The sequence below is a fragment of the Cebidichthys violaceus genome, unplaced genomic scaffold (assembly GCF_023349555.1).
Source record: "Cebidichthys violaceus isolate CVI_PGR_0920_01 unplaced genomic scaffold, fCebVio1.0.p SCAF_2, whole genome shotgun sequence".
In the NCBI taxonomy this organism is placed as follows: Eukaryota; Metazoa; Chordata; class Actinopteri; order Perciformes; family Stichaeidae; genus Cebidichthys; species Cebidichthys violaceus.
Window position 1 is genome coordinate 19085258 of NW_027176372.1, and position 24391 is coordinate 19109648.

The 24391-nt window shown below is 40.8% G+C and overlaps 1 protein-coding gene across 8 annotated transcripts in view; it reads right to left on the reverse strand.

Moving 5' to 3' along the window:
• Window positions 1-24391, reverse strand: part of dlg3 (discs, large homolog 3 (Drosophila)) — a 73861-nt gene that overhangs the window by 25751 nt on the left and 23719 nt on the right. For all 8 annotated transcript variants that reach the window (XM_068715021.1, XM_068715011.1, XM_068715013.1 and 5 more), the window contains 5 exons: window positions 3902-3955; window positions 3352-3402; window positions 1843-1967; window positions 1129-1298; window positions 789-925 (listed from right to left, as the gene is read on the reverse strand). In XM_068715021.1, coding sequence (XP_068571122.1) covers window positions 789-925; window positions 1129-1298; window positions 1843-1967; window positions 3352-3402; window positions 3902-3955 — 537 coding nt within the window. The remainder of the gene's footprint in view (window positions 1-788; window positions 926-1128; window positions 1299-1842; window positions 1968-3351; window positions 3403-3901; window positions 3956-24391) is intronic.

Below are 24391 nucleotides of genomic sequence, written 5' to 3' on the forward strand. Positions count from 1 at the left end.
CTTACATTTGACTGCCACAATGATGTGTTTGTATTTTATTACTATCTTATTACTATTTTATCAACTGTCAAGTTCCGAAAGGTATCATTAATTTGAGGGTTTATTTAAATAGTTTATTTAATTATATTTACACGTAGCAGTTTGCAAAAATGGCAAGGTCAAGCCAATACACAGCATGTTAAAAAACTACCCTGCTACCGTATTTAAGATGAAGGGTTTGCCTCATCAGAAGTAAGTCATTTCCAATGAAATAAAAAATCACAAGAGCCTCTCAAAAATGTAACACTTCCAAAAATATATAGTATTTAAAAATGTTTGACTGGTTTTTGTATTTGTATTTTAATGGTGTGAAATCATCAGTAAAGCAACATGTCTGTAAATGCATATTGTATTAATGAGAGCTCAGTGATGCAGCCTTAAACCAATGTAATATGTCTCCCTATTATGCCCAGCTGATGGGCCTTTTTATTGTCCCATTGCACGGCCCCAAATGGTAGATTATCAATCATACACAAAGTCATGAATTCTGATGTGTGTTGTCTGTCTCGCTTAGCTTAATATAACAGGATGGGGCGAGATAATGTAGTGTACTTATGTCCCATAACCATTCAGTCATCTACATAAAGCCCATACATGCCCAGCTTAAGCATTAGGTGTTTGTAATCAGTCCTACTAACAACTACAGCTGAATTGTTGTTAAACTGGCCAGTGAACTACATGAGCATGTATAATAACTTCTCTTTGATTTGGATATTCAATATGGGACTGAGTCAGAGGGAGGCTCGTACAGCAAGCAGGCGGTCTCCAGTCTGCAGCCGTCCATCTTTTTGGGCAGCTCCTCCTTCTATGATCTTGGTAATATAGATGCTGTTGTCTCCTGGGATATGTTGGTTGCCGATCCCTCCAGCGATGCTGAATCCAAGCCCTGGTTGAGTAATACGCACAGTCAGATACGTCTATAGGTATACATAGAATCACCTCTGATTTAACACATTTTTAGATGTACTCCATGTCTGGAGCGGCCTCCTCTATAAAGAACACTTCTTGTAGTCTTTGTCTGTGTTTCCAAATTGAAAGCCCAGCATATATTTCTGTCTTTGTGTGTGATAAGTTGGATGTGTCCCTGACCTTTGGGCCCTTTCAGCAGGTTGACTTCCAGAATCGTCTCGGGTGGTGCCTGCCTCCGTCGGACCAGCAGCCGCACCACTGGCCCCGCCTCCTTCAGGGCTTCCACCGCCCGACTGTGAACCACCTCAGACACGTCCACTTCGTTCACACGTAGCACGCAGTCATTCACCCTGCGGAGGGAAACGTTTTAATATATAGCACACACATCGCCCTGTCAGTTGGCCGATGCATACAAAAAAAAAAAAAGCACTCTGTATCATAACTTTTGCATGTTTTAGGCTTTGGTTTTCCAGTGAATCATAACTTTGAGGAAACACATAGAGCCTGGGGGCAGAGGACTGTAGAGACTCTGCCTCCCACACAGCACTGCCTGGCGGGACACGGTGGTGGTGAGCTTTAAAGAGGAGAGTAGGGAGGTTAGAGTAGAGAGAGGACAGAAGGTGCAGAGGAGCTTGAAAAGAGAAAAGAGGGAAAGAGCGAGGAGAGGAGGGAGGGTGACATCTAGTCTAGATACTATTTCACACTGTTTTACTACTATTACTGTTATTATAGCTTTTAATTCTATTTTATTGCTTTTTTTATTATGATTTTATTGTCTCACGTGCATTGGTCTCAAATAGTTTTTTCGTCTTTTCTGCTGTTTCTTCATCTTATTATCTGCTTGTCATTCATCTGTGAAGCATTTGTAACTGCACTGTTAGGAGGGGAACTTACCCGAGCCTTCCATCCATAGCCGCTGCTCCACCAGGAATAATCTTGGTGATGAAGATCCCCGGATCATCAGGAATGTGGGGATTGTCTATTCCTCCGGCAATGCTAAAGCCCAGGCCAGAGTTCCCCTGCACACAGGTTATGATTGGCATTTTCAGTGGGGTACCATAAACAACACACACACACAGACACACACACACACACACACACACACACACACTTAGCTCTAAGTGATGAACCAAATGTGGGCTCAGGGTCAGTGCAATGTGGCTCTTAAGTGTATTGGTATCTCAGAAGAACACGTGATCGATGCATACTGCTCCAGGGATTTCACCAGGCCTTTCTGATGTCCATTTTCACCGGCACGTGTGTGTGTGTGTGTGTGTGTGTGTGTGTGTGTGTGTGTGTGTGTGTGTGTGTCCTTGCTTGTAACAAATGATAATGCCATGTCTTTCATTAGAAGAGGGCACTTCATTCAAAATGTCACAGTTATTCCATCAACCCACAGAGATGCATCAGTGTTAGAAATGCCCAGTGTTCACAGAAAGGTTGAGTTATGATCTAAAGTAAAGATGAGCTGAGAAGCATCATTTCTATTGCATGATACAGAGCTTCTCACCCTCTGCAGAGAGAGAGAGAGAGAGAGAGAGAGAGAGAGAGAGAGAGAGAGAGAGAGAGACACTACCACCTCCCATCACTCCTGTCCCTGAAATGACAGAGGACCCCTTTGGATCCAGTGGGTTGAAACGCACTGCTGCATCTGACAGCCGTGGCCACAGAGACAGGCAGCAAACAAGACAGCTGAGAAAAGACTTCACTTTATTATTTTCTATAATTAATGAACAACAGTCACAACAAATTAGGACAGAGGGAGGCTGAGGCCTCCCAGTGTGCGGCTCTGGAGCCGAGAGGAGTACACTGGGCCTTACCACCAAATGTTACACACCCACAGTCCTTTTATTGTGTGACTATGCATAGCTTATTGAAGCTTTCCGCATGCAGAAATGCCACTTAGAGTGGAAGGGGCGGAGAGATGGTGTGCATCTACCGTGGGATCGGCGGTGCATCTATATGTGGGTTGAATAATGAGAGTAGAAACATAAAACTCTGCCACTACAAGCTGAACCGCCGCTGACAAGTGCAGCGGTGACTGCTGAACAATTGAACAGGAGAGCACTTTACATTTCTGGCGTCTGCTGATGACATGTGCATCGGGATTATGTAAAAAGATATGCCTCACTGGCGTTATTCTGCGCTCATACTCACATGAGACATTCTTACTGCAGCGATGGAACAGCTTCAACTCCACTAACGCGCAGTATATCACGTATGATTCTCATAAAGTACAGCAATTAGGATCTTTCTCTGGTTTTCATGTTCTTTTAAACTCACTGAGTGAAGACTACTTACTACCACCTAGTGGGGAGACATCTATCTATCATGCAGAAAATGCATTAAAGAGGAATGTGTAAATCGTGGTAAAAAATGTAACAAGCAACTGGTAAAACTCACCCTCTCCAAAATGATCTCTTCATATTTGTACATCCCATCACTGCCATTTACCTGTCAAAACAAAAGCATAATGGTTATTTACATCACTGAGCCTGGATTTTCTAGAAACATAGTAAGAGATGCATGCAAATGTTGCAGCTAAATCCTTCCCCATATAAGAAAGAGTAGACTGATGTTAACAGAACCATGGTGAATAGGATTTTTAACAAAATATACACATACATTCCCCAGATTGTTTTACTAACTAAAAATACCACCACAAATCAAAAGCGTTAAAATGTGTTTGCAATGTGACACTAAATGTGCAACTGCAGAATGCACATTCACCACAAACCGGCAGGGTCAAAAGGATAATGGCTGTCGGTCCACATGGCAAACAGCATGTTGCTACCAGGAGGAGGCCTTTTCATCCACACACACACACACACACACACACACACACACACACACACACACACACACACACACACACACACACGCTCATGCACAGAGGGAGTGTGAATGAGAGAGATATATACTGTACAGAGAGAGAGAGAGAACAGATACTTACATAAGGGCCTGCATCTAGTGAGTCTGCGTTGACGATGATGGGGGGAGGGTTGGCCTGTGAATATGAAGAAATACACATTATCTCAGTGTGTGAGGTTGGCAGCACACAGACGTAATGCGGTACACACACCATCACTTGGGAGCAAAGTGAACGGATGCCATGGGAACAGTCAGTGAATGTCTTCGGGGATGAGACTGTGTGTGTGTGTGTGTGTGTGTGTGTGTGTGTGTGTGTGTGTGTGTGTGTGTGTGTGTGTGTGGGGACGTTGGAAAGGTGTGAGGACTGAGAATGAAGACTGGGGCAGCGAGACCGATGCTTATTAACCGCCACAGCCGGACGTCCTGCGGTCATCTCATAATAGAAACCGGCTTGTGGTTCCAGCCGTTGGGACAATACGTTTATCCCACACATCCTTTTCTCTTTCGTTTCACACAGAAATGACACCATGTAGAATCACATACAAAATGCATGATTTCATGGCTCCTTATTAATCATTCAGTTAATTTGACTACATGTAATACTGTAAGAATACGATAGTGATGCAAGGAATGTTTAACGTAGCTTATTTTATTCTAGAATTTAGTTGAATTTATACGTGTAATGCTGAAATGATTAGTTGATTAATCGATGAGACAGAATGATTCAAAAACAATTTTGATGATACATTTATTGTATAAGCCATTTATCAAGCAATAATACATTTACTGGTTTCTGTTTCTCGAATATAAAGCTTTTTCCTGATTAATATAACTGTAAATTAAATACTGTTTCTGTTTGGAGCATTGTTCAAACAAAACAAAGAATTTAGAGATGTCACCCTGGGCAATTTTATGCATATTTTTCAGATTTTACAAGCTTACCCGTTAATTAAATTAAGATTAGATTTAATGTGGAATTAATGTGTTATCCTGGCAAATAAAGCTAGAACAATTACTCAATAAAAAAAATGATTCTCTCTAAAGTCAATTCTCAAGGGAAAGGGCAAAAAAATGTATTCAGCTTCTAAAAACTTGAGCTTTTTCTGCTTTTCTCGGTTTTACATCCTTGTATGTTGAATATTTCTGGATTATGGTCTGTTAGTCGGACAAAACGAGATAAGACAGGATGTTGCTGAAGACATCATATTGGTTTCTGGGAAATTGTGGTGACTAGTGTCACTGCTTTCTAAAAAAAAAAATCATTAATTGGAAAAATAATCACAATCAATAATGATTGTTTAAAATTGAAATTCTGAATTTCTAGGCTAATATACTCTAATCTTTCTTCTGCCACTTACTTAGGTTGTCAACTAAAAAAAAGAATCAATATGTTATTTTTGATGCTCCTCTCGGTAGAATGAATACTACTTTATGGAAAAACGCGATTGCTCTTCTTTTTTTTCTTGGGGAACATGAAAAGGGTCAAATGTAAAGTGCAGATGATCTATTGGCTTCATATTGATGCACAGTAACAGATTCAGCCTTTAAGACCCAGTTGAACCCAACGACAAGAGCTACATATTAAGTTTCACAGTTCAATTAAGTCTCCAGCTCAGCTCTATTGTGCCACCTGGTGTTTCTATTTCCATCTGAGGTCTGCAGAGCGATCAAAGAAGCTGAGGCCTTGGAGGAAAGCTGCCAGAGTGGAAACAGAGAAGCCGAGTGAAGGAGGAGACACCAGTTGGTTCAGGAGCGGCTTGATGGCCATCTTCTAGTTCAGCACACTGGCTGTCGACTTTTTATTGATTTGATTGAGCTGTGTGGGTGACGGGATGCTGACGGCGCTGCTCGGGGACATTACACTTCCTGAGGTCCGACACAGGAAAAAATCACTAGCTGCCTATCTTCCTCCCTCACCTCCCCCAATCTCACCTTCTCAGCTGTCTTAATATATGCAGATAGAGCCTGTGTCCAAGGAGCTGATCGTGATCGTCCTCCTGATTCATCACATACCAAATATGAATATGTATTAACTGTACTGTTGGGTTTTTTGCTTGATTATTGTGGAACTACTTAGAGATATCTGTGAAAGATGGTCTGTAGTACAATATTAGATGTACATAGATCAATCAATATAATATATTATGATTTAAGATTGATATTCAGGTATTTGTTTGAAAATATCACAATTACCAAGTTTTTTATATCACCCTGTGCTCAACCGCATCCGGTTATTTAATTCTAGATATAAAATGATCAACTGAATTACCAGAAAATGTACTACTGTGTATCCCAATATGAATCACTACACATACTGTATAATGAGCACTATAGAAACAAGCATCTATAATGGTATTTGTAATTTTACACTGCGATACTGAGATATATATATAGATTCAGAAACAGTTTTTTGGTTAAAATAAAAAGGATTGGAATGTCTGTCTTTGGTAAAAACAAAAGTCAAGCTATTAGTAATACACTGATGATATATATAAAAAAAACTAAACACAGTCCTGCTCAGTAAATTACAAAATGTCCCATAATGGTATAATAAATCCAGAGATATTAAAGGGATCGCTTCAATGGTATAAAATCCAACCCTAACTATCACATTGCCAACATCTACTTGTTCCATGAACAATTTACTTTCAGCTTTTCAAATACACAAACACAAGTTTTTACTACTTGAGCAGTATTTAAAAGGCACTGAAGGGTTTTTCAATCAAGTTGGCCGCAACACAAGACAGAAGCTTGAAACGAACTCTTAAATAGATCTGATCCTTTCGTCAAAATCATTCATCTCCTCACAAGCGGTGTGCAGGTGTCATTTCACCTCTCCAATTCTTCACCCTTGTCATTGAGTGAGTTCCTGGTAATGAAGGTTGCTCTCCAGATTAACAGGAGCTGTAGATTTGACCTACTCCACTCGGTGATGATGTGCTATGACTCTGGACAGCTGTGGCTGCAACCCCCCCCCCCCCCAGTCAGCACAATCAGACCTTCGCTGTAATCTGCATATGGACCAACAGATGCTCGCGTCTGTGCTTGTGTTTGCACATTTCTCATGAATGCTTTGCGCTTTTGTCCCCTTTCATCTTAAACCCCAACTCATTACACATACCCTAAATCCATTAAAGGGTTTAGTAGTACAAACATTTGTATTATGAGTGCAACGCCCACAGCGGCCATGTTAGTGACAGTCTATCAGTCTATTGTGGATGTAACCAAAGCACATACAGCAAGAACTGATGAAACACGGCCTGAGGACAACACAGGGGAATACATCGGTTACTATTGTCCCCTGCTGACTGACAGGCTGAGCTACTGAATCCAGCCCCACACCTGTTACAGTATAATGCCTGCGGTGCTTATCGTAAGTATCATAGCGGACCAATGCCGCTCAATGGGATCACTGAACCTACAAGTCCATCTGAAAGACAATAAACCCATCAGTGGTAGAAAACAGCAGTATTATCCTGGCCCGGGATTGCTGCGTAATCCCTCTATCTGAATCTCACATAACAAGCAAACAAAAAGGAATAATGGAAGATAATCTCAACACGAGTTTGTTTAACATTTAGTAATTTACTCAGGTAACTTGGATTAGGATGGATTACACCTCCCTCCTTGGGACTGTTCTTTTACTTCTACGCTGCCCAGAGGAGGAAAACAGCGGATTAAAGACCAGATTTGACCACCACTGACGTCTATGACACACCCCTCAAAGGATGGGCAGGGGGGACGAACACTAACTTGGATTTTTTTTTAATATTTCGGTTGAAGATCACAGAGGTGAGCAGCCTCTTACAGATTGATTTTAGGATATGAGAGGATGGAAATGTCTTTCGTTGTGTTGCACGTGAATGTGGGTCATGTGACTCAATAGATGAGGCAGAAAAAGATTGCAGATGTGGTCCAAAGATATATAAACGACAGGCCATACACGGCCACGCAGTGTGGAATTTCAACCATTATGTAACACTATTATCAGTTTTAAAAGGTACTTATTTGCCTATGAAGCCCTGCCACTTGACCTGGACTAGACTTTGAGAATTTGACAAGAAGGCCTCATTTGCACCTGGTATGAACATGTGATCCGTCTCTTGATGTATTTTCTGGATAATGACATCTGATCCACGGGCCTTTGCATTTACATCTGTTAAGTTAGGCAGGGCTAGGGGATGTACCGGGTCAAAGAAAGCAATGCAATGGATGGGCATCATTCATTTTCATCACTTGTTTAAAAGGAAGACTTGCTAGCTATTGCTAATAGCTTTTGCCAGGTGTTCCCAAAGCAGAAAGAGGAGGAGTACGGTGACCTTCCAACTTGATTCTTTCCTTAATATTGTGGTCATGGTGGATAATGTCTACACCTGGCTGAGAGCCGATCACAACACAAGCCAGTCGGTTCGATCCCATAAAAGTGTTTGTCCTTATCCAGATACAGATCACACGTTAATGTCAGGTGTAAACGGAGTTGTCTTGAGAGTAAAAGCAGCTCTGTTGTGTGGGACTGACAGATGTGGCTGGAATTAACCAAATCTGGTTATGGCTACCATAAAATCTCCATATTACCTGCAATACAGTGTTCAGGGTTATAATATCTTTGGTACTATATAGGACACCCATAAATGTAAGCTGAGATATGGAAGCAAGAGAGCATACCGGACACAACGACCTCAAGTACACACAATGACAATGAGTCCAGACTGCTTCCACAGCATGAGATCATTACAACAAGTCACCAGGAGAGAAGAAAACTCACTTGCTAAAGTGCTTTCTTTCTTTCTTTCTTTCTTTCTCTCACTCCCTCGTCTCATCCACCCATCTGTTCATAATGGCTTCTTATTCATCAATCTATCATCTTGCTCTACTGTCAGTTGAGATTGTGTGCGTCTGTCTCTTGTCTCCCAGCATCACGGTGGATGTTCTTCATGTCCCGGTGGCATTGCACCACACAACACTCACTTGGCTGCAGACCCCCGGGACAGTAAAGCCACAGAGACTCCCACTGAACCTTGGCAAGTGCAGGGCACAGGCTTCGTCCAAATTGTTAAATAATCAATGTGTTGTCATGGTAACCGATCCTTGCACGGTATTGGCCTGCAAGCCCGCTTAGCCACCTCCCCCCTGCTTCACCTCTCTGGGCTCTCTCACTGCAGTTTATGCGGCTCTGTGCTCACACATGCCTGGCCATGGGCTGGTTGTGCCTGGCTGCCTGTACACATCACACACATCTCTCTCTCTCTCTCTCTCTCACACACACACACACACACACACACACACACACACACACACACACACACACACACACAACATTCCTTCTTAAATCCACACGTCATGAGTTCAAAAATGACGTTATGACTGCAATGGAGTCAGGAAACAAACACCTCTATTACAAACATTGACAGACAAATGCATCAGCTGACAATTGATTTCATCTGATCATACTGTATTTAATAGCTCATGGTTGTATAGCTATCTATCTATATATAGACACACACACATATATATATATATATATATATATATATATATATATATATACACACTGTACATCATCTAGGATTAAAGAAAAAGGTAAACAATTTTGGGAAATATGATTATTTGTGCTTATTATTTGTCTTTTATGCATATTTACCAGTGATGGATGCAGTAAACTAATGGCAAAAAAATGAACAAAATGTGCTGCAATTGGTCAATAAACTTTAAATGCATGATGTGTACACAAACTGCTGATGACAATAATGCCCCATCTTAGGAAAGTTAAACCCTGGCTTTCTTCTTCACCTGTCAGCATTCATTTTTTTTTAAACCCCTTCATCGCAGGTAGAATGGAGGGCAAGAACAAGAGGGTTCACATGTGCGGATGCGACGGCATGCTGACAGAGCAATAACCCCTTCCTCCTTAGGAAACATTTCCACATCAGTTCCTCTCTGGCCAGGCACACCGACATGGCAGCTCCGTCTCCAGTGGTGACATCGCAGTGAAATATGACAGTCAGCCCCGCTCAGATGAGGCACCCAGTCAGTCAAACGATACAGCCAATGCTGAAGGAAGCTCTTCCTCGGCCTTAAGTCAGAGCTAATAGTAGATACATGTAGGACGACAAGGCGTGCTTATGTTATCTAAAAGTGTAACGTTCCTTTGTTTTCCGATGCCTCGAGTGGTACTGCGTTTATGTTTTCCTGCAGAATGTGGGATGAGAGACGCAGTCAGTGGTGCTGCTCTGATCCCCTGGCTCTCATTGGCCTCTCGTAGGCCACGCTGCAGTCCAATCAATACCTACTCAATTACCATGCACCCAACATCTCATTCACGCTGTGCCCCCCCCCCCCCCCCCCGTGCCAGAGGGAAGAGGGAAGGAGAGAGGCAAGGTGAGAGACGAAGTGACAGATTGATGGAGCTGAGGAACGCACGACAGCGAAAGATGTCTTACTCGCGGACGCCGTCGAAGCTCAACGTTGCATTCTTTGTCGGGGACAAAGGCGGAATAACGAGATGTAATAAAGAAAATCCCATAGCGGCAAAGGTCAACTGCTCCCTTCTCCTGCTACAACGCCAGCCGAACTCAGGCATTCATTTCAATAAGGACGGCCACGAGGAAATTAATTAGCTCACCCATAAAATGGCCCCATTAAAGCTAAAAGTTTTCTGATTTGATGGCTATGATTGAGCATTGTGACTGTGTCGGCCCCCTCTCCCAAGCCCTCCCAACGCACGCCGCAGACGCACATTCATGAAACCATAATTAATAGCCCGTCACAGCTGTCAGCAGCGCTCCCTCCTCATCTTTATGTAATATTACAAAAGCATGCTCTGGCTTACCTCTCTGTCATGCTGAGCAGCTCCAAATGAGAGCTGGCTAGTTTGACCTTCACAAGTGCAGCCACAGAGGGAAATGTACTTAGCGTAATGAATATTCATCACAGTGTTGCTGGAGAAGGCCTTCTACAAGTCTGCTGACAATTGATCAGGTTTGAACATGGCAGTGTGTGTGTGTGTGTGTGTGTGTGTGTGTGTGTGTGTGTGTGTGTGTTTGTCTTTGATGTACATACAGTATGTGGACATGTGTGCTAATGATCACAATGGTTGCAGATAAATCTATGAATTGATTTTAAAGTGACTAACCCAGTTCAGCACTATCAAGCACTGCACATGTATATAACGCCACGTTGTAAGTGATGCCTCAGTGTTATTTCTTTGATTGAGTTATCCCTGCTGCTAATGAGGGGGCGACAGAACTACAATAATTTCCTCATCGTCAATCACTATTGTTTTTATCCAGATGCACTGTAACGTCAGTAACTGTGCGGCTAATTTAAATCAGTGGCTGCTCTCATAATCACGCACGCCAACACCAGGAGGCTCCATCACAAAGTAACAGCCAGGGTGAAAGTTACCGATTGGAAAGGCCCCATAATCAAGGAAGCCTGTCATGTGTGAGTGTCATCAGTATGCTTCCCATGATCCCGCCTCCACTGCTTCCTCTACATCAGAGGTCACTGCAGCGCGTTACCTCACAGCTCTTGACTAGTTGCTATCCCTTGTTGCTAAGCTGAGAGAGCTGCTAAGCTCGTTCGTCTCTGGCGTTTTTTGGATCCTGCGCTGAGTACCGGTGACGGCCTAAAACCACCCAACTGTGAGCGCTTCCATTTTGATGCTTTCACCACTGTCACATTGCAACCTCAGTCAACAACGGTGTAGAATATTATTCATCCGATGTGGTGTCGTTACGGAGAAGTGGATTCTTTTGATTGATGCATTTGAATTAATCTTCTTTTTTTTCTGTGTGTGTCCTGTGTGTGATGCCTTTAAGATGCTGATGGTGTTGCTGAGGTAACGGTCTTAATTTGACATGACCAGGTGAGACATTTCACTGTACAAACAGGTTAGACACGCATCCAGCAATTTATCTACCTACAAATTGCACTGCTTCATGTGACATATTTGGTTATGAAGGTTTTCTTTAGTGTAATCACAAAGCAAACTGCATTGAAGCAATCCTTGGACACTAAATCAGATCATTAGCTCAACAGAGTTATAGGAGTGGATTGATACCACAGCGAAAAGACAGTTAGCGTAGCTTAGCATAAAGACTGGAAGAGGAAAGAGCTAGCCTGTCTTTGTCGCAGGGTAACCAAAATCCACCTATCAGCACCTCTAATTATCTAATTATCTCTTATTTATCATTTGTATAGTTTGTACATAAACATAAAAGGGTTATGACGGGGTTCTTAGCTTAGAAGAAACAATACGACACATGAACGCTTGCAACCCCTTATTGTAACTTTTAAACTTTGTTTTTGCAGGAATGAAATAAACAAGACATTATAACTAATGAGCTTTAGAGATGCTGCTATGGGCAGCTTTTGTTAGAGGACAGAGGCTAGCCGTTTCAGTCTTTGTGCTAAAGTATAGTTAGACGGTATCAATCTTCTGATCTACCTCTCTGCCAGAAAGCGAATTTCCCAAAATGTCAAAGTGTTCTTTTAAAAAAAGGTGTTAAGCTGCCTCCATCAGTCTTAACTCTCTCCTTGCAGCTCAAACTTATTGACTACAGGAGCTCTCAGAAAAGTATCTCACAGCAGCTAAAAGGGATGCACATAAAAATTAACAATCTGAAACGATTTACTACCAGAAAACACACCTGATGGTCCACAATGCTCAGTACTTTTACAATGAGAGCTCTCTAATCTGTTTCACTCTGCTCTGATTCACTTTTGTCACCTTCGTTTCTCTCGTTCATTTTCCTGAGCACCCCAGAACACAATCTTCTGAGCTGCAATTAGTCCCTTCCAATTTTAGACTTTTTCGTTTCTTTTAAATGGGAACATTGGACTGTGAGTCTGCTTCATGAACCCAACGACGTAAGAAACACTCTCCCCTAAGGCCACGATGGTCCTTAAACCCATCTGATGCAAAAACATGAGAGATTTGTCTCTCATTTCCTTTTACGGCCTTCTACACCACAAGCCTTCACTTAGTCATTCTTGGTTTTTCTTTGTCTTGAAATTGTACTATTTTAGACTAGAACAAATGGAAACTACGGTTCCTCAGCTGATGATGGTACACAAATCAAAATCATGAGACAGCGATAAAACTAGCAAATGCAGAGCACTTACAGCTCCACTGTGAAAATACAATAGTGAACATAACAAGGCTAACTTTGACCCAAAGCCCAATTAAAACCATTCATCCCCTCCTCCCAGGGGGCTCCGAAGTCTCAGCCCGGCTCTACATACAGCAGCAGAGATCCTCCTGTCATGGTTGAGTTTTCATGCTGTTCTATAAGCTCCACATGGGAACGCCCACACGTTCACATATCTCCATTCACTACACTTGCCTGAGTTTTGGCTCACAATAAGTGTAGGTGTTGAAAGTGATGAAGAATTACAGTAAGTAGGACAACGGGCGAGGCAACAGAAACACGAGCCGTGCCTCCAGTTTCCCTGTGATAGTTATGAATACATGAGCACATTTATCCATATGCTGATGTATTTAGCGCCAAACAGCAGAGGGAGAAAAAAAAAACAGGGCATTGTTTTTAACGTTTGTAGCACTTTGGCGATAGCCAAATCAATCTGCCTCCTGTCGAGGGTCCAGATTTACCCTTCTTCTCTGCCCACCTCGGGTTGTGTTCAGGATTCACAGCGTCCCCTGAAGAACGCGTGATTAAAGCGGCCGCCTTAATGGACTGAAGCACAAACACTGATCTGAAAAACACTCAAACATTAAGGCTGGAACGCTTTTAACAGAGGTTCATGTGATCACAGACTTAATACCAGCTGGCTGTCAAAACCTGCTCTGTTGGACAGAATATACGGGGAAAATATATGGAAAAATACAATTTAAATGCAGTGGGATGAACAGTTGTTGTAAGTTTCACAATGCATCAATTTAAAATGCAAAAGTGGTTAAACTGAATATCCTCCTAGAAACTGAATCATTAATGGTCCTGATAGAGTGCTGACACAATTAGTTCATTCATAGATTTATAGATTGACAGAAAAATAAATACAAACAATTTTGATAATCGCTTGATCGTTTAAGAAATTTGTCACAAGCACAGAGTTGTTGTTGCAGCTTGTTTTGTTTTATGTTAATTATGGGATGATCTGACAGTTATTTTCCTGATTAATATACTAATTGCTAGTAAAAAATGAGCAACACAACATCCCGAAGCCCAGTTTGTTTGAACAGTTTGTTTTGTCCAACCAACTGCTGTTGTAATAATCTATGATAAAAACGTTCCTGTCAAACACCTATTCGATAAATGTACGAATAATTTAAACTCCAAAAAAAAACATTCAGCATTTGTGAGTGTGAGCAGTTCTGTAACAAAACAGAAAGTACAGAATAGTCTTAATGAACTTGTAATGTAATATGTCGAACCGTTTCTCAATGCGTCTTTAAACTCAACAAATTAGAATTTTATGAATACAACCAGTCCGATTTATTTGATAGCAAAGCAGCTCCTTGACAAAGCGGATAAGTATTGTGTTGAGGAGATTAGTTATGAACAAACAACATCATGAGATTAAAATACTGTTTAAGTTTCAAGGAGGATTTGTCGCCACTGTTAACAATCGAAATTGCTTATCACTTAGACAAATTGTTTCACAGGATAAAAAAAAGGGAACATAAACATGTACTGACTTAATATTTTATCACAAAATAAAACGCGATAGATGCTTTGACAGGCCGTATATCAGTGCTTGTAGTCTTTGCATCTACTGAAAGACACACTTTCCCCCTGAATTTGAGAAGAAATCTACCTTTTCTTTTGAACCTTGGTGCACTAAACATTGTGGCAAGAACAACGGTTTATTCAACGCCCTATATAAGATCTTTGTTCAAACTTAAACTTTAGACTTTTTAAGTGAATGCTCTGAAGTTGCATTATTCCTCTCATTCAGACCCCCCCCCCCCCCCTCATTCCTGCCTGCTGAGATATTCTTGTGAGCGTATGCAGGGCTTGGATTTGGCTGATTACATAATTGGACATTTTAATGGTGAATATTAATCCACAATGGCCCGTATTGGGTTTTATAAGCAGGCTGATCAGGATCTGCAGGCTCACAGTAAGCGGCGGCATTCTGCGGACAATGAAGTTCAGGGCTGGAAGAGCTCTTTATGTTACACAAGTGGCATGGCTGACACAGCAGAGCACCACTACAATGTTCAATAACGCCGCTCACCACATACCTACAGCTCACTTTCAGAATGCATTTTGTATTTTGTAGGGTCATCTTAGATATATTTTCCTACGTAGATTGTTTCTTTACTTGTACTCTGGTGTCAGTGCGGCAATGCAAAAAAAGCTCTCGCAAATCCAGAAGGCTTCAGCAGCCTGCGTATCAACATTGCAGTCTGTGGGTAATTAGCTAGCTGAGCAGCAAAGCTACTGTGCAGCTCTGATTGAGCCTGCACCATGGCAACACACAGGGCTGTGTCTGAGCACATGCTCATACACCCCCCCCCCCCCCCCCCCTCCCACACTTAGTCTTCCTCTTCCTTCCTTACTTCCTAACCCCTCTCATCCCTGTCTTTGCATCACACCTCTCATTTCTTCACCTCTTTTATCAAAATGAATAATCTGCTAAATGTTTACTTTCCTTTTTTCCTTATTATTTTCCCAACAATACCCACTACTGCCATCTAAAGTATGATAAAATAAATGTACACTTACTCGCTTTCTTGCCAAGAGTTAGATGAGAAGATTGATACCACTTTTATTTTTGCACACTAAATATGAAGCTAGATGCGAGAAAAGATTTACTTAGCTTAAAGACTGGAAACAGCAAGCCGAGCTCTGACCAAATCTTTTTTTTTTTTTAACTCAGCCAACCGGCACGGATTAAACAAGCTTAATATATATAAGTTTTAATTAGTGAGTTTTAGAGGCACTGGTAGGCGGATTTATTTTTGACCTCCGGACAGAGTCATGCTAGCTGCTTCCCTCTGCTCAGTCTTTGTGCTAAGCTAAGCTAACCGTCTTCTGGTGGTTGCTTCATATTTAATGTACAGATATGAGGGTGGTGTCAAACCTCTCATAAACTCTTTGTCAAGAAAGCAGATGCATATATTTTCCAAAATGTGAGTCTATTCTTTTACCTTTTGGGGGATAAGTTGAGGTAAGCACCTGGTTAAGGATAAGAAAAGATATTTAGCCAAAATGACAATGTATTTAGTTGCCTGAACATTACAACAAGTGGGATGAGGGACATACATTCTGGGCAAAGTTTTCTGCTTCGTACACTCCAAAGACCTCTCTATGATCGTTGTGTAATATCAAAAGATTATATTTCCTGGACTGGAAACAATATTGCCACTGAAAGTAAAACAAAAACGATATTTGAAAAGTTGCTGTATAAATGGCAATACCTTCATCATAGACTCATCCTTAGTTCAGCCCATGCAGCCCTGTTACATCTGGATGAGCACAAATGTGGGTAAAAAAAAAGCCATCTTGCGGCTTTAAAAGTATTTACGACAGAGCAGGTCCTCCCTCTATGTGCTGAGGAGACATGACACTGGCATTTCACAATAATGTGGACTGATTTATGTCCAGCGACTATGTGAAGCACATCAAAACTCAAAGGTCTGCTTTGTTCTTCTCTCACATGTCTCAGCTTGCAGGACATCATCTTAAAGGCAACTTCATCTGTTAATGTTGAATGGCAGCAGTTGGCCTTTAATACCACTGTTTATGATAACGGAAAATAATCCCATTTTATGTCTAAAAAAAGTCATGGTAGTTTACAGCATCTGAGTTAAGATTTGAGTTGTTTTTCAATAAACATGTGGGCAATTATTCTTACATCTAAAGGTTTTACAGCAGTAGGAGAGAAGTTTACAGTAATCTGGAGAATACACTTTATCAGTTATTGGGAATGGAAAACGACTCAAATGCTAAATTCCTATCTGCGAGTATCAATGTATTACTTTGTCAGATGCCTCATGAGCATACAGACTTCGCTTTAGTTGCAAATAATTATTATAACAAATTAGCAAATGACATTATATTGTATTCTTATGAAAGACCGATATGATAGCTTGTGTCATACTGTACTTAATGGGTGTGATCTGTGATGAAGTGTGAATTTTGCTGAAACTCTTCTATAAAATCCATCTGGCCTTGCTTTGACATCTGCCAATTGACTAAGTACCTAACCTGTGCTATAAGGCTGGTTCACACTATTTGATCAAGTGGGATAATATATCTATCTACATATTTCATAGGTTAAGTATTTCATATATTAAAAGATTATCAGAATAGACATGCAATATCAAATCTTACTTCAATTTCTAATTACACATTTACCACAAAAACATTCACCATAAACATCCATGTGATGTGAATGATCGGTTGAGGGTTACTTTGTAGTTTCATCCTTTAGTTTAGTCCTTCATTTAGTGATAAAACTAACTCAATTATGCAAAACATCTGTGACTGCGAGCCCAGACAAGCACAAAGTCAACACGTAAAGTTGATGGACTAAAACATAAATATAATCAGTATGATCAATGATCTAAGAAAACAGAAACCTCAGCTTGTATTGAACTGAAATAAAGAGTCAAAAAAGCTATTAGCATGTCACCATCATTAGCCGTCATCCTGCTGGTGATTTTGAGAATCACTGTTCCATTAAGAGGCTGATTTGATTGTCAGGTGGCTCAGCCTATCACGCCTAGCTGTGGTGGTCGCTGCTTTCCAAACCACTGGCAAGACGGCAGCAAACCATAGACCCAAAAGCTATAGACATGGTGTCCATATTGCTCTACAGTTTATGCTACATAAGACCGTTTGAAATTGTAATCTACGCAAGTAAAGGTGATGGTATGAGGAAGAATTTGGATTTTGGCTTGCTTTGGGAAAGGTTTTGTTACACTGTGGAGAAATATTAACAAAAATGCACAGACACACAGAGGGAAACAAAAAGTAATAAATCCATAAAAGCAATTTCAAGGCAGAGATGTACTATCAACAGTGTAATAAGATGTATGATATTAAGCTGGGATTGCTTGTATTGTTTATATCCGTGACAGGGCGAGGGCATGCTCTCTCTTTATCCCTCTCTCTCTGAGATTGAGATGTGTGTTTCTGTTTTTTCCGAACTCAGCTGGAGTCTATTCTCACTAATAGAAAATAATGACTGATAATAAACAAGAGGGACCAGTTAAAGGATCATCTGTGGTTCTGTGCACATACAACAGACATGTGTCTGGAAAATGTTTGCTGTCCTCTCATCTTGTCAGCTCAGTGGGAAAACAGGAAGTCCATGTGAGCCAAACATATGCTGTCACAATCTATATGTGCATCTATACTGTTCACATAACGAGAAGCTGCAGGTGCAAAACGCAGCTTATACATGTACAGTAGGTCCCAGGGGAAGAAGAAAATGTGTTAAAACATTATTGTTTGTGCTAATCCAGGACTGCAGCCAAAGTGCAAAGAGGCAAGAAACACTTACAAACACTTACAGTCCGTAACAGTTTCCCTAATTTCTGGCCAAATTTTTACTTTGGTTCAATGTATCAATCTAATATACAGCTACATTTTTCACCTCGAATGCCCTCAATACAGTTTATGTGCACACAGATCAGTCCAGATTTGACCAAATTCATCAATGTTATTGAAAATGATTCATGCTGATATATATACACATATATATATATATATATATATATATATATATATAATATGGATCATCAATCTGATGTTTAACCACCTCAGTGTGCAACTAGACCTACATTTAAAATAATGAAAGTATGGAATCAAATTAAAGCTTCACAAATAATCATATAGGCCAAAATGTAAGACTGTGGTTGTTTGCATCTTTGTTTTCACTAAATATTAGAAAATTTGATTGGATAATCTGGGTAAAAGACATGTTTAAAAAACAACTCATAGCATATATGAGCCAGTAAATTCAATGTTATTGTTAACATTTAGGTTAGAATAGAGGATTTAACTGGATATATAGTGATTACTAATGTCATTTGAGCAGTTGAAAGTTTCTTGGTAAAGAATTAGACCAGTTATGGCATGTGTTCAAAAGCTCCATCATATATAAAGTAAAATTATGTTCAATTAAAATATGCACCAGAGATCCTGCCACGACATACAATTCTTAGCAAGCTCAGTCAGCTTTAAACATGGAGTGACAGGGCGTAGATGCGGTGTTCCTGTACATACTGAACTGCACTAATCATACTGATAGTTTGCTGCTGCAGCGTCCTCTCTGAATACTGCTCTACACCCGAAAATGAAGCCTTTGATTCGTACTATGTATGAAAAAAGAAAGAGCGGAGGAGGAAAAGGGCAGTGGAAGACAGGAGGAGGATGATAGAAATGATGAACACTGAAAAAACAACACACATACAAAAATGAGAGGCCAGACCAAATGGCTGAAGGGCTGCTTGGATAATGCATTAGACAGAGATGGCACTCAGAGCAGCTACACATGGTAAGAAATGCATTGCTTCGCCAAATGTCCTCAACACACATACACCCACACACACACACACACACACACACACACATACACACATGTTGCCAGAAAATGGAAGAAAAAAAACATTCAGTTTTCTGTGTAATGATTTAAAAATGCGAACATTGGAGCTAAAAAAAATAATTCCCGTACATCTTGATGTGCTGCAGGATTTGTATTCTACCTGTGTTCTTACTGTCAGTGCTATGATAAATAATAAATGAGATCTGTTGGGCTTCTTTTATGATATGGCATGTATACATGCAGTCTAGTGTGTGAAATAGCAAAAAATAATGGTAACACTTTGAAATAAGGTGAAATAATTCCTGAGCAGTTACCAATTAATGAGTGAGGACCAAGCACTAGCGAACAAGTAGTTCTTAGCAACTCAATTAAAGAATTAGTTTACCTTTAAGGACATGTGGAGCTGTGAAGCTGCTGCCTTTGACTTTCCTCTTCTTATTTGTGAGAGACTGACCTTAAAGGTGCAGTGTGTAGGATTTGGCGGCTTCTACCGTGTGCCGTGTGCCAAGCAGCGTAGGAGAACTACGGTGGGACGACGCAAAAACTCAAAAACGCTAATGGTCCTTTCTAGAGCCAGTGTTTAGTTTGTCCGTTCTGAGCTACTGTAGAAACATGGCGGCCACCTCCGTGACGAGGACCAGCTCTGTATGTAGATATAAATTGTTCATTCTAAGGTCACGAAAACACCACAAATGATATTTTCAGGTGATTATACACTAAAGAAAACAAACTTATTAATATTATACTCCATTTCTGCCAATAGATCCCCTTAAATGCTCTATAGGCCTTTTTCACAGCAGACATTTTGACTTGTCATAGCACATAAGGCACAGGTGATACTAACAACACCAACGATGGCTCCGTTTTATGTCAGTGTCCCAGTAAACCATGACAGTGTGAGAATGACACAGCATGCACGATACCAGGACCCTGAAACTGAAGCAGCTAAATGGAATTCGGCCATCATTCTTTTAGTTACGTACACCTGTGCTTTTCCTCCTGTGACATGTCGAAATGTCGGCCTTTACATATCAGTTGAGGAGTTAGCTAGCTAGCATCTAGCGTGACTGTGCTATCCAATAATATGACACAACGATAAGAATCAATGAATGTAAAAGTGCTCCAAATATACTGTTAATTCTCAAATTGAAGCTGGTAGTCAGACAAGTTTTAAATGACAGCTGTCCAAAACAACATGCAGACCAGGCAAAATAACACTGAGGAGTGGGGAAATTACTCTGACGGCTCACATGGTAAATTCATCATTATGTACATTTACACATTTCTCCTCTGACAGAAACGCTCCTTTCAGTCATTCATTAATTCCAATCATTTCTGCTCAGTCATCGCTTATCAAGCCATGGTAAATTACTATAAATATAACGCAATACTTCCTGCAGATGTTTCAAATTAAAAGCCTACCTAGAATGGGAGATATTATGCCCTTTGAACCAAGGATCGCTCTTAATGTGAAACATCTGAGCAGGAAGTGCTGGGTTTCATTGACACTATCTTACAAGCAATTTAAAAACTGCAAAATGGAGGCTGAAGGTAATTATTGAATGAAAACAGTATTTCTGCTAGAGAAGAGGGGTGAGTGTGACATGATTATATCGCTGTATGGATGAATCAGTGCTGTGGAAATGCATGAATTTATCAAGACAACAGGAGAACATGGAGGAAGCTTTATGTTTCTTCAAAAGCAAATTAACATCAGATCAGAAAACAGGAAGGCTTCTGATGAAAATATATAAAACAGGGAATAATTATAAAAAGCCTTAGCCTGTTAGCAAATGTACGGTAAAGAAAATCAGAATGTGGTCAGTATACAGATAAACACAATATCTACTATGTCAGTCTTTTCTCTGGGACCACATGATTATCTACTGTTTAATCACTGATTTTAAATCATTTGGAATCTAATTATTAGTTATGTGCATGCATTATTCAGCAGCTCGCTCCTGTTAATATGGACCTGTACTACTCAGGAGTTTGTGTACCTTATTGTAAAGTGTTACCAAAATAACAGCTGATATGATGGTTGAGTAAAAAGCAATGAAAGCACAAGCGCTGTTGAAAGCACCCACACACCCCCACAAAAATGAAGAGGAGTCAGAAGGCTGAGGGACTAGCTCTTCGCTGGTATTGATTGGATATACACATATTCCACGGCAGCTATGTGGGTGATGGAGCTGGTGCACCTTGCTGAGAATGCTAGCACGTGCTTGCTAAAAATGAGGGTAGCATAGAAGGGAAAAAAATAGCTTTCATATCTGTACATCCAATCTATCACACACTGACGTCTGATTCTTTTAATTAACAGCAACAGCGATGGCAGCGCTTAACGCTCATTCCATCAAAGGCCCCCGTGTCCCTCGCTTCTCTCTCTAACAGAAAATCTGATGCTTCCATCGCTGAATCAGGAGTCCACTCTGCCCTGCACAGCACAGTCGCATTTCTAGGCCAGTCGCTACTGTGATCAGCAAAAAAACAAAAAAACAAAGCAGGCAAGCAAACAAACAAACAGCGTTCCCCTCCCTTCTCTTTTCTTCTCTCCTCTCCTCCCCTGGCTGACAGCGAGAGCCGGAGAGGGGAACAGGCGAGCTGATACGGGGCTGAGCCCTGGCAGGGCCTCTGACAATGACCATATGGATCACAGGGGCATGGTAGCCTCAGCTTCCAGCAGGGCACACTCCTCCACACACACGATCCGCAGCTTCAGGCAAACTGCACCTGTAAACTGTGCGAGAGCCTATATATGCATCACATGGCTGTAGCCAAACTGCAGTAATGAGTAAACCACTTGATGAGCATTAGAATCTGCGTTGGCAGAGGACAAAACACATTCGTCCTCTGTGAATTCTGCATTTCACAGAGGACCTCCGTGTTGAAAAAGAGCAGATTCGCTCTGTGAGCGCAGTGCAAAGGTAAAGCAGCACAGGCTTTTAAGAGAAGTGTAGGAGGTGGGATTCGACACAACTGAGGTCCTGGGTCACGGCTACAGCGGCTCCCCATCACAGATCAACCGCGTCAGCTCCCATAATGGTGGCTCGGATGTCCTCCTTGCACGCTCACGTTAATGTCTGACCGGCCTTTTCTCAGGCGCTCCGTCCCTAACCCCTCTCGCAACGCGTAAAAAGCTAACTTTTGTCAAAGTGCACATAAATATTGCAGTGCACCTTGTCTCTCTTGTTTCGTAGTGCACTCCCCATGATTCACCATCCTCTCTTAACCCCAAAATTTTCATGGGTAGAGAACACTTTGTTTTTGGATAAAGGTCTATGTCGGGCATGGGTGTGTGTGTACTTATACTACGTGTGTGTGCAAGTGAAGAAGGGAAGATATGATGTAAGAGGTTCGCTACCAGATAATGAAAATGAAATGATGTGCTGTGAATTCGTATGACAGCAGTACAATGGGATGTTATAACTCGATCATAATTAAATTCTTGTTGCAAAAATCTGTTTCAGTGTAAATTAAAATTTCCCAAATTTAATGTTTTATGCCATACAAATACCAAAGCATTGAGTGCAAAGAGATACGATGATTTTCTTGGATGAACCAAACATTTTCGTTGCAACATGTTTATTGAAACATATTGAGTTGACTGCTGCTCCATGTAGTTCTTGAACCCGAATTCTTTGTGCAACAAATTGTGGATTTGGAAAGCCAAACTTACAAATTTGTACTACATTTTACACATTGTACTACATTCCATTTTGAAACTATTTTCAGTTAAACAGGAATGACATATATAATCTTGTACAAAGCCTGGTAGCTAGTAACATATATAATATATATATATATATTATGTATATAAGAAGTACTGGTTGTTATTGCCTGAATCGTCACACAAGAGTAAAGATGGTGGACCTCAGATGACTGTAGCTGTTCTACATTCTCACTGGAGCAACCTGAGTTCATAAAACTACTGTCGAGCTGTTCATGTTGTTAAAATCAGAGATCACTGTGGCGAAAATACTTCTAAATTGCTGTGCACAGTTTGCAAGAACACTTACAAGAAACGGCAACATTCTGACATAATATCTTGCAGGAGGTTTAAGCACAGAGGTCTGTTTGAAACTACACAATGTTTTAATGTAAAAAGAGAAAAGTGTCTCCTGCTACTTAAGAAAGATCTGCCCGGTTTGTGACAACGTCACAAAGACAAGACACTCCCTCAAGTCGGAGGTACCGACCCGAGATTTCTTTGCATCTTTTGTATCCTTTGGTCTGAAGCAATCACTGTTCGGCTGGATGGCATGAAGTTTACTGATATCAAATCACATGTTTTCTTGCTGCTGAAATTCAAACTCTTCTGACATCAACACCTCGCTGCTGATGGTTAAATCAGACATTATGTTAGTTTGTAGCAGATGCAATAAATCACGACAAAATCCTAAGAAATTTGGAGCACTAACGGGTTTCAAAACATTTCACATTGTTAAGATGAATACAGTGTTTGAGCTGCAGTATGGACATATCTCAAAGGGTAATTACACTGTTTCAGCCTGTTTTCGCGTCCTACTGACTCCTAAAAAAGAAATGTTTGTTGGGGTGAGAGGGAGGGACAGCATGGGGGGTGCCGTCACTGGTTGGATTGTGCAAGACAATAATTATCATTTTTGGTGCTGTATGTTTGGTGTCATTTATTACAGAATTGTTAAAATGCTAAGTATTGAATATCATGTTTAATTATAAAAATGTTCACTTGATGCTAAGATGCATAATAAAAAATAATGAAATGTGTAAAAAATAACTAACAAGGACCACTGCTCTATTAAAGAAAGAAGAATGCACCAAGTGGGACAGAAACGTGGGGTTGAAAAAGCCTTCAAACTCTCCCACACCTGGGATGTTGTCCGCCAAGCAACAACAGAAGTCATCATCTTGACACTTCTGGCAAGACATAAAAAAAAAAAAAAAATGACCAAATGGCAGCCCACTTCACACCACCGCCTGTGACATGAAGGACATCTACAACCGACAGTGTGAAGGTAAACAAACACACATTGTGTGTCTAATGATAAGAAAAAGCTTCACAACAAAG